This window comes from Coffea arabica, chromosome 4e (assembly GCF_036785885.1).
Source record: "Coffea arabica cultivar ET-39 chromosome 4e, Coffea Arabica ET-39 HiFi, whole genome shotgun sequence".
Lineage (NCBI taxonomy): Eukaryota > Viridiplantae > Streptophyta > Magnoliopsida > Gentianales > Rubiaceae > Coffea > Coffea arabica.
The window spans coordinates 13,164,184-13,175,956 of NC_092317.1; the positions used below are offsets into that span (position 1 = coordinate 13,164,184).

Consider the following 11,773-nt stretch of genomic DNA (forward strand, 5'->3'; position numbering starts at 1 on the left):
TTAAATAAACACGTGTACATAATTTAAATTTCAAATTTGAATTGATATTATGTAGCATTGATCTAATTCTGCTTATATAAAAAAATCTTTATTTTGACAGAATATAGAAAATTTATCCAGATTGCCTACGAAACCATATAAATCGTAGTTACATAACAACTTTAGAAGCGCCTACATTTGAACAAGTTTTGTTGTAGTTAATAAGCAAATCCTAGAGTAACTAATTACTGCATCCGATCGGTGTGAATAATGCACTTGAAGTGATTCTTTTGGGCACATAAGAGAGACATGATATGAAATAGTGCTACTAATTTTTTTGTTTTGGTCGACACGATATGTTCTACACCTACTCCTGACAGATTTTTTCAAAAAATTCTAAAGAAAAATTCAAGAAATTTAATCCCTTAACCTATATTCAAAGAAAGGTTTAAACCTCTCTCTAGCGGCTAACTACTTTAGAGACAGTCAATTGAAATAGTGCTACTAAATGACTCTAGCATTTCTTTTCTTTTCCTCAAAGATTCTTGACACATTTCTCAACGATCGCTTTTTGCTACGTATGCACTATGCCGTACAATGTTAGTGCCAAAAATCAGCGCGAACAGTTAGATTATATATTGGTTTTTCTAAACACTCACTCAAAACCTGCAATCTAAACGAAGCCACAGATTGCCGGCACAAATTAACAGTTATGCTTTACTTGTACTGGTAGGATACAAAAGTAACACATAACACTGTAAAAAGTTATCTAGTACTGGTAGGATACAAAAATAACACTAACACACTGTTAAACAGTTATCTACACGAGCAGATTTGTAGCTAAAAAGGCTCGATTTTGCCTCCATTAAGCCTATATTTCACCCATTGCTGACAATAGATTTGATATAATCAATCAGGGTCTGCCCAATTATACCAAATTGTGCGTCCAAACGTAAGCAAGATAACCCTTAAGGCAGAGTTAAAACATTGCAGTTCCACCTATTTCTTGTTGCTTCAATATGGTCTTCTTCACTTTCTGGATATCAGTCACAGCAAATCTTAGGATAAAGTACGACTGATAATCAAAGGTGAATGGCATCAATTCATCTGCAGAGCAACGGTGGAGGCTAAATTCTCTAAGACTCGTAGCCCTGTATTGCATTGTCGATGGGCATCTTTTGCTCATCCACTCCAGGGAAAGGAAGTAGTCCTAAGAGGCCAAGACCTCCAAATTTGGCATTTCCTAGATGGCCATTATCCAAGTTACATCTCAACATAAACCAAGAACACAAGGAAAAGAAAAGAAAAAGGGTAAAAAGGGTAAAATAGTTACAAAAAATGCAGCCAAATCGGCAAGAAAGTCATCTCTCTGTTGCTAGAAAAGAAATGACAATCTTTGAAAGAAGTTTGCCTGTCCCAGGAAAATGCAACACCAAGGCTTAAACCACATCATACCCTTTAATTGAACTCTCTTTCAATTTGGATTGTCACATGACTGATGTTATATTCCCTCCTAATATAGACAACAACTTTGTCCAGCACCAAATCAGCATCAGCATCAGGTTTAATCTTCACATGGCAAGCCAATGACACTTTCCCAACCGTGATTGCCCATATATGCAATTCATGGATTGCAACAACCTCATCCATCTCGCAAAGACCTTTTTCAATTCTGGTAGCATCAATTTCTCGAGGCGTGCTCTCCATAAGAACCTCAAGGATATTGCGCAACATCTTTATAGTGGTTCCCAGCACGATTACAGAAAAAACAAGTGTGCAAATCAGATCAACAATTTTCCATTCTGGCTTATACCATATAATTGCTCCACCAATCATCACCCCAATGCTTTGAATTGAGTCACCTAGTACGTGAAGGTAAGCCCCCTGGATATTGATGTTCCGTTGCTTCTTTTTATGTCCACTGTTTGACTTGTGTTGACTCTCCGAGCAACTCTTTTCAAGGAGAGGCTCAGTGTGATCTGATTCATGTGCATGAGGATGCTCACTATGTCCCTCATGATGGTGGTGATGCCCAGCTGTGCTCACCCCATGAGTATGCGTATGCTCATTTTCCTTCTCCCCATCGTCATCACTATGACCCTCATGTCCATGATGTCCGTGACTGTGAGCATGGCCATGTCCATGATGTCCGTGATTGTGAGCGTGGCTATGTCCATGATGTCCGTGATCATGTCCAAGCACAAGAGCCATGATGATGTTCACTACTAAGCCAAAAGCAGACACCAAAAACATGAGGAAGCCCTGAACTTCACCAGTATCATGGATGAGTCTGGCAATGGCTTCATAAACGAGGATACCAGCAAGAAGCCATATCATCTGGATAGAGACCAATGCCCCCAAAATTTCTATGCGGAAAAACCCATAAGATTGGCGTGGATTAGCTTCCCATCCAGACGCCCAAATAGAAAACAAAGATATTGCAAAAGCAGCAACATCTGATAGCAGATGAGCAGCATCAGTCAGAATTGCAAGGCTGTTGGCTTTAACGCCTCCAACAACCTCAACACTCATGAAAACAATGCAGAGTACAACTGCAATCCAAAGCTTTTTCATGGACACTGAACGTTCTGAACTCGTTTTGGCATCTGATAATCCACATGGTGCTCCCTCACAAACTTTACTGGCAACGATGCCTTTTTCTACAGCCGGCCTATCAGCATCTATCTCAATCACATGTCCATCCTCTGAAACTTGTGCATCCATCTGAAACAATAGGATAAAATTATCAGTCGATAACTCCACGAACACAATCAATTGATGAATCAATGCAGTACCAGAAAAAAGAGATGTAGGATTCCTAGACAGGAGTAAAATGTAATAATCAGACAAGCTATCATAATGCTTAACGAGATTTCATCCAGATACCCTGAACAGCTTTCTAGATTCATAGTCAACATGAACCACACAACAAAAGTGATTGTAATTACAAAAACACTTCACAAGGACAAAGCTGAAGGGAGAAGTCACACCGCCATACTATGCAGCCATCCAGTCAATAAACAAAGCTAAATCTTGTTAATTCAAGTTTCTGCATACTTTTCTTTCTACCGTCTACACAAGGCAAGAGGAATTCTTTAAACAAAGCCAATACACAATTTGAGAAAATCAAGAAGCATCAGAATGTTCAAGACGTTTCATTAGGAGACAATAAAAGCTTGCTGAGATTTACAATTAAGATGAACCAAGTAATAAAGGTAATTCTAATGACAGAAGCACTTCATTAGCATAAAGAATAGAAAATTGCTCCAGTTTAAATACACGCTTCCAGTAGAGGAACAGAATTAAATCTTGTTAAGTCAAGTTTTTGCATACCTTTCGTTTGATTGTGTAAATCAGGCAAAAGGGATTCTATCAACTAAGTCAACAGCCAGTTTAACAATATTTATTATGGAACAAATGGCACAACCAAAACCACAACATTGGTCCAAGCATAAACAGAACATTCTCATCCAAACAAAGATGATAGCGCCCAAAAGTAAAGAAACAGATGAACAATTAGTACAACAAGAAAAGCTAAGCTTGAATACCAGAGATCTGTGAATCTGCAAATTTGAAACTCAGAAAGAACAAAACCCTCAGTCAGGGGGATGCCTCAGCTTACCATAAAAATAAGAACCGAAACAGAAACGTTAAAGCAATCAAATAAAGAACAAGCAAACAAAACCAAAAACCAAAACGCTCAAAAGATACTCCAAATATGGTGCCATTCACATAGCTCCAAAAAACACAGCCACCAAATAATGCAATAAAGGAGACACATTAAAAAAGTATGAGTTAAAAACTTAATTCTTTATAAAGAATGTTACAAACTTCATGCAAAAGAAAAAGAAAAAAAGAACACGTATTTGGACACCACGACAAAAAGTTTTTTTTATTTTTATTTTTTGTGGGGCAACACCAGGACAAAAAGGTGGATCAAAAGAGAGCTTGTTGCCCAAAAGATGAAGTTGACAACCACCCCCAACAAACCATAATCAAGCAAAATGTCAAAAAAAAAAGTTCTTGAAATTACCAGAAAAAGGGGGAAAAAAAAACTTTCTGCCTTTTTGGCCATATGATGAATATAGCCATGAAAGTAAACCCATAATATATCAATTAATGCAGATTCAATATATCATCACCGTCCATGAAAGTAAACCCATAATGGGTTCAAGAATAAGGCTTTTAGTTTGATAAATGAACCCAAAAAATGGGACCTTTCAAGGTAATAAAACTTACCTGGTACACAGGAAACAGGCGTTTGATGGGGCCGATGAAAATGGTCTGGGGGCCCTTGGAGGCTTTGGAGGTGGGGCGGTAGGGAAGAAGATGGGAGTTAACTTCAAGTACGCCTTTCTAGAGGCAGGGGAGAAGCTGCAGAGATTGAGGGATTGCAGCTATGCAGGGACTCGGGCAATAATAAAAAGGTGTCTGATGGACGAATGAATGGATCCTTTGTGGCCTAGCGGTAATTGGTAATGATTGGGAGAGTAACTATGTATGTTTTTGTGGGAGTATTTTGACGGTACATAAACTTTCATTAGTATTAAATAAGTGACAAATAATTTGAATTTAAATTTAAAATAAATGACATATTATATGAATTTAAATTATATTCGACCGTAAAAGTGTATATAAATTGCCAGTATATGCAAGATTAATTTTTTTTAAAAATGTTTTGATGAAATATCTTTCTTTTCTTTGATAAGTGCGCTTGTGAAATGAAAACTGAAAAGATTGTTTAGAGAATATGCTAGTGGGTTTTAAGAAAGATTCGAGTTGAATTATTATGCTTAAATTTTAAATAGGGAAATTTGCCAAATTGGTCCCTAACATTTACCAAAAACACTTTTTTAGTCCTTTACATATAAAATCAGCCAGAATGGTCCTTCACATTTAAATTGTGAGCCAATGTGGTCCTATTGCTCGTTTTTGCTCATTTCTCCGGCTAAAAATAGCACGCCCCTCTCACATGGTCATATTTTTAGGGGCAAAACCGGAAACACATTTCATTACCCGTCGAAAGTAAAAGGAATGGCCATCTCTTCCAATCTTCCTCTCCTCCCTGCTGCACTGTTTCTCTTACTCCTCCCAACATCATCTGTCTTAGCCACTGAAAGAGAGCGCAAGACCTTCATCGTACGAGTTCGCCCTGATGCTAAGCCTTCCATCTTCCCCACTCACCAGCACTGGTACGAGTCCTCCCTCACCTCTCTCCTCTCATCTCATCATTCCACCGCTGCTACTGCCACTTCCCCTCCCCCTCCTCCTCCTCCTCTTCTTCTCCACACCTACAGCACCGTCTTCCACGGCTTCTCTGCTCAGCTCACTGTTTCCCAAGCTCACGCCCTTCACTCCTTCCCCGGCATTCTCGCTGTTATTCCCGAGCAAGTCAGGCAACTTCATACCACGCGATCCCCTCAATTTCTCGGCCTTAAGACCTCCGACAGCGCCGGCTTACTCAAGGAGTCCGATTTCGGCTCCGATCTTGTCATCGCTGTTATTGATACTGGGATATGGCCCGAGAGGAAATCCTTCGACGATCGGGACCTTGGCCCCGTTCCCCCCAAGTGGAAAGGCGCCTGCGTCCCCGGGAGGGACTTTCTGGCCACTTCCTGCAACAGGAAATTGATCGGAGCTAGGTACTTCAGCAATGGCTACGAGGCCACCAACGGGAAGATGAACGAGACCACCAAGTATCGCTCGCCCAGGGATTCAGACGGCCATGGCACCCACACCGCTTCCATTGCCGCCGGCAGGTACGTCTTTCCTGCGTCAACTCTGGGGTACGCTCGCGGCGTGGCTGCTGGGATGTCCCCCAAAGCTCGCTTAGCTGCGTATAAAGTTTGTTGGAACTCCGGCTGCTTGACCCTTCTGGCAAGAGTTCCGAAAGGCCTGAGCTTGACCTTGAAACCCTCCAGAAGAACATTTCTGGGATTTTCGCCACCATTCGGGGATGCAATTTAGGGTTTCTTGAAACTTTGAGAGTCAAAGGTGAAATGTGTATTTTGGTGGTTGTGCATTCCTTTTACTTTCGACGGGTAATGAAATGTGTTTCCGGTTTTGCCCCTAAAAATATGACCATGTGGGAGGGGCGTGCTATTTTTAGCCGGAGAAATGAGCAAAAACGAGCAATAGGACCACATTGGCTCACAATTTAAATGTGAAGGACCATTCTGGCTGATTTTATATGTAAAGGACTAAAAAAGTGTTTTTGGTAAATGTTAGGGACCAATTTGGCAAATTTCCCTTTTAAATATTCACTATGTTCCAAATCTTCTGTCCATTCATTGGAATTTTGAACCTAATGATGATGGCACTGTGATGGTAATGACTATAAAAAATTATGAGCTATTTTGTTCCTTGAGATTTAAAATTTGAAACCAAAAACGCCTTGACTTAGGCACTTGTAGTAAAATAAGCAAATTTAGATATAAAGAATTAGAAGTTTTGAATTCTAGTATTTTTATTATTTTTGAGTTTAGTCTATCATATTAGTGTTCTCAAACCACATCTGGGCTAGTTAGTGTTTAATTCAATTAAATAATAGAATTTACAATTGTGGGTTAGTTGATTCTTTTTATGGTGGGTTAGGTAGTGTTTAATTCAATTAAATAATAGGGCTTACAATTGTGGGTTAGCTGATTCTTTTTTTAATAGAAAAAAGTTTGAACGAGTACAACTCTAATTCTTATTATGGGACAGAATATATTTTCAAAATCATAAATAGCTCTCAGAGATTTTTATAAGTCTCTCGCACACAATCTTTTATAAGGAAATGACACGTCCTTATCTATCGGTTAAACTTGTATTAGCGTGGATTAGTTGATAATATCCATGAATTCCTTGCACCATTTGTGAGTTGGTTGCGTATTGGAAAAATTGGAAGTAGAAACAATTTTTTAGGTAGTGGGTTCCACGTGAAAGTAACTCATTGTCACGGAAACGTCCGTGACTGGGGATTTGAAGCCTAGTAATCTCTATCACTTGTGGTTGGTACATCATCTTGTTTAGTTGTGTAATTTCTTTGCATTAATCTTTACTACTATGGATTAGTGTAGAATATTACATAGTTCTAGCTATGTTTTAATAGTCCTCAAATCATTTTTGCCGTAATTATGTTGAGATTAGAAAGAATAACCAATTTAGTGTGGATTAGTTTGTAATAGCGTGGGCATAACGTAACTATAGATTAGTGTTCCTTATGCTTTTTGTGGATTAATTTATGTTGATGTTTATCACACAATTATGGATTAATTTGTAATGTTATTGATATGCAAGTTGATTGTATTTATCTCACCACTATTGTTTAGTTGTAATCTTGAAAAAATATATATATTTTTTAGAAAATATATTTTTTAGAGAATATATATGTATATATATATATATATATTTCAGAGACTGAAAGCAACAAAGAAAATGGATAAGCATGTTGGCTAGTTTTAATTGACCATTCAAGGAATACCGACTTTTTGGCTTTTAGGAATACCAAAAAATAAGAATTGTGATTGATGAGGACAGAGTCTTGCCGCGGGAAGTCAACTTAAATTAGTGTCTAAACCGAGTTGATCAAATCAAGAAACATAATTATTTGTTTTTGATTTGATATGATAAGATCGGTTTTCTTCCAAGATGACTGACTGAGTATTTCATTTTCTTTTGTAAAGCGACGTCTAGTTCAACTTGATAACTACAACATTTTGCTCATAAAGATGGAATTACTTTTATTCTTTTTAATTAGAGCTTTCAAACGGTATTTCTGAGCAAGCCCTGCTTACAGACTAAATAAAATTTTTGGGCCTTCAAGTTTGGACCTATATTAGAAGGCTCAAGTTCAGCTCACATCTTTATATGAGTTTTACGCTCACGTCATATTCAATTCAAACTTATAATTAAAGACATAATTATATATAATATACGTTTGATAAATATGAATTATTATAAATTTACATATAAATTATTATAAATTTAAATTATGATATGTATAATGATAAATATATACATATATATTTTTTACGTGTATAAATATAAAAATTATATATAATATATGTATATGATGATTATGTGTGTGTGTGTCTATATATATATGTATGTATGTATGTATGTATATAAATGTGCTTACAAGTGGGCTCGACCTTAAACGGGTCTTAACCTGACAAAGTTTAGAATCAGTTCATCTTTAATTCAGGCCTAATATTCATGCCCAAATTTTTTTAGCCTCAAGCAAACATTAGGTTTTAAGGGTATTTTTTTGGATTGAGCGGGTCTAGTTTGGAATGGCCTGTCCCATTGACAGCTATGTTTTTCAGATCCGAATCGGGTAGTGACTCGGTCAAGCTTAGGGGTTAGCGGCCAATGGGTTCAATTGGGGGTTGAACCGGATGTTGTCATAAGTAACAATTATTTAAAAATTAAAATATTGTATGTAAAATACCTAAGCACATGTTAATATTAATAAATGTATATTAATATATATTTGATGTTTCAAATGTATTTAACAAAAAAATACAAAGGAATTAGAACAATCAAGTAACAATTTATATTATTCAATGAACATTAACAAGTTTAGAATTAAAATTACGGATTTGATTGAAAAATAACACCAAACTTTAGGATAACATTTATAAAATATGAAATATTTGAGGTATATTAATAGTTTTTAACAACCTAGAGGTCAAAACATAGTATTAAAAATGCTTTGACCCCACAATCACATGAAAAATGCTTTGACCCCACATCACACTTTCCCATTTCTTCCTCTTTCTCTCATGATGCATTCCATAGAGCACTTTATCTTCCTCTTTCTCTGTCATTCTACAACTCCTTTATCCTTCTTTTTCTTCTTCTTTTAAATTCATTTTCATTCTTATTTTATTAGTTATTTATTCTCAAATTCATTAAATATCAAGCTTTTATCTGTTTTCTTCAAACTTTTCTCTTCTCCACTCCTTTTTTGCATTTTTGGGTCTTTTCTTCTTTTGAATACAAGATCTAAGATTAGATTTTGTTTTAAAAAAAATTAAAACATTGATTTTTGATGCTTGAATTGAAGTGAAAGAGTGAAATGGATTTGCAGAGGAGGGGAGAGCTCACAAGGATTTGGAGTTAGAGGGAAGGAAGGAAAAAAAATTCAACAAAAAGGGAAAAAATCCGATTTTTACCGGTTCTTCCGATTTTCGGTTGAGTCTTTACCAATCCGAATTTTTAAAGATAGCTCGGACCGGACATTTGGCTGATTTTCAGTACTATTGGTTGGACCAGTCGATCCGGTCCAAGTTTAAAAACATGGATTGACAGCTATTAGCAATATATATAAAAGTCACAAATAACATAATGAGCACAGGTAAGAATAAACATAATTTCATTGTAAAGAATTTTCAAGAGTGACCAATTAGAAATGCCAATTGAGTCAAGTGGACGAAGGGAATTATGCCCTTGTGAAAACAAGTGTTAATTTGATTTTCATTTTTATTTTCCGTACGGATAAACAAGATTTATAATTAACACATGCATAGTAGCATTCGTACAAACATACTACACCTCCGCAACAATATTATAACTAACTCATAAATAATGAGTTAATTTTAAATATGGAGTTAATAAGCTCACTTTGCAGAACTTGATCCAAAATCTCTAATTCCAGGAGTTTTAACCTTAGTTAATATACCATTAAAATATGGCCTCATTGGTGACCGCAATTTATCGACAGTGATCCCTTTGTTGTTGTTGGGCCTCATTTGGGCAACCGAGTTTTTCTAGTGCTATCCATCCTAGAACAATATACCCCAAAAAAAAAAGCACGTGAAATAAATTTTATTTGAAAAAAAATCTAAAAAATATTTAAAATAATATTATAATATTTTTTTATGATGTGATATATGTAAAATAAAAAAATAATTTAAATTTATGTTTATAATACAAGTAAAGTTTTTTTGAAAATTTTTTTTTTCCTGAAATTATACTGTCAAAACGGATGGAAGAAACTGTTTTGGAATCGAGTCGAGCTTGGGGCCCTTGGAGGTTTGGTTGGTGAAACTGAAAGCAGGAGGATCAAATTGCAGGAGTTTTAGCTGGCGGCTAGGCTAGGCGGACTAGGGCAATATTAGAAACGTGTTTGATTAAAAGCTGGTACTATTAGGTTTGGGCAAATGATTGCCATAGTATCTGAATTCTGAAAATTCTATACGGACAAGAACAGGGTTGTTAATTGACCGGTTTTGATATTAAACCCAAAATTTCTTTGTCGTTTGATGTCGAATAATACCCTGGTAATCAGGAATCAGTGAATCCAAAACATTCTAGTCAGGGTTGAAATTGGTTTGATTTGATTTGATTTTTTTTAAAGTGTATTTTTGGCCGAAATTGTTGAGTGCTCTAGCGGCCTTTTTCTGTTGAAAAAGTGGTGCTAGTTGCACAGTTGCACTTGAACTTTCACATGCACAGCTCACAAGGCTTGAAAGTCGCCAAGCCAAAAAGCAGATCAAGCACCCACAATCAATACCAAATAGGGAAAGAGAAAAATTTGAATTTTAGTGTATTACTCGATTTTTTTTTCAAAAAAAAAAGAAAGGTATCTATACTATACATAAAAGGGGGAGGGAGTTTTTGGTGTAAACAAATTTTTGGCAACAACCAATTATGGTCATGAATTATTTAAAAATAGCTACTATTTATGCATTTTATTTTGGTGAATTTTTAATATCTATTGTAAAAAACATAAAACCAATTCTTTTGAAAAATGAAATAAATTTACTCAGAATTTTAATAAAATTTTCCTATTAGTTGCACACAGATTGGTGTGTGCCATGAACACTAGTTACTTTTGGTTACTTTAATTAGGATTGGGCAAAATTTTTTTTTTTTGGTAACTCAGAACATGCCCCGACTTGAACCCTTAGGATTCGAGTCGGCACATCAAACCGGAGGAATGCGCCACGGCCTCACGCAGCGACTCCGGGCGAGTCACAAGGGTTTAAATCCAAGGTAAGATTGGACTAAATTTGGGCATAATTTTACAACATAGTTTGAGTACAAGCTGAGTTTGAGCATCGTAGACTCAAATAAAATGAGGCCCGATCATTTAATGAGATCAAATAAGTACAATTTATATGTCCAATATCAGTAAATTTGATGAAAAGATGTGATTTATAACAATTCTTTTATTTAATAGCTTGAATTTTTAGTTACAACGATAAATATGAATCTATTTCCTTTTCTTTACATAATTATTGAAAGCACTTATGTTTTTAAAAGTATTGTTGCCTTTTTATTTAAAAAAAAAAAAATCGGGTCGGCTGGGTGTCAACCCGTAGCTCGAACAAACAAATAGGCTGATATTGGGCGTGAAGTTAATGAGCTTTTGGTGGAGTGGGCTGGGAACTAAATTACAATTTTTTGTGATAGGCTGGGCTCTTACCTATGGAAGATTGCGTTATAGGTGGAATTGATGGGCCTACTAATGGACATTTTGATAAATCATGGCAACAGTTATATAAAGCATGGCTATAGTTGTACATTCGGACACCCTTTTTTTTTTTTTTTTTCCTTTCTCTTTTTTAATTTGTTTCTTCTGTGTTTTTTAATTGTGATTGTGTAGTTATCAAAACTACTCAAGAAGCTTTGCCATATGTACTGATTCATTTATTCCTTCCATGAACAGGGAAAAGATTAATTAAATGCAATTTTGAAGAGAACGAAAAAGGCAAAAACAAAAAAAAAAAACTTGTATACCATTGATGCAATCCTCTTTCTAGTTCTTTGAATGGCAAAACTGCTTCATGTCATGAATTGACTT

General features: G+C 35.9%; 1 protein-coding gene across 4 annotated transcripts; it reads right to left on the reverse strand.

Annotated features, from left to right (window-relative positions):
* Positions 1–669: 669 nt before the first annotated feature.
* Positions 670–4,490, reverse strand: LOC113741874 (metal tolerance protein 1). 4 transcript variants are annotated; one of them, XM_027269525.2, is made up of 2 exons: positions 4,219–4,490; positions 670–2,703 (listed from the first exon to the last, which is right to left on the reverse strand). In XM_027269525.2, exon 2 carries the CDS (start codon positions 2,701–2,703, stop codon positions 1,438–1,440), a length of 1,266 nt encoding a protein of 421 aa, XP_027125326.2. In that variant the 5' UTR covers positions 4,219–4,490; the 3' UTR covers positions 670–1,437. The 4 variants fall into 4 exon arrangements, with proteins under 4 accessions (XP_027125326.2, XP_071903792.1, XP_027125325.2 ...); XM_072047691.1 differs by lacking the exon at positions 4,219–4,490 and adding an exon at positions 3,602–4,166; XM_027269524.2 differs by lacking the exon at positions 4,219–4,490 and adding an exon at positions 3,528–4,164.
* Between the last annotated feature and the right edge of the window lie 7,283 nt (positions 4,491–11,773).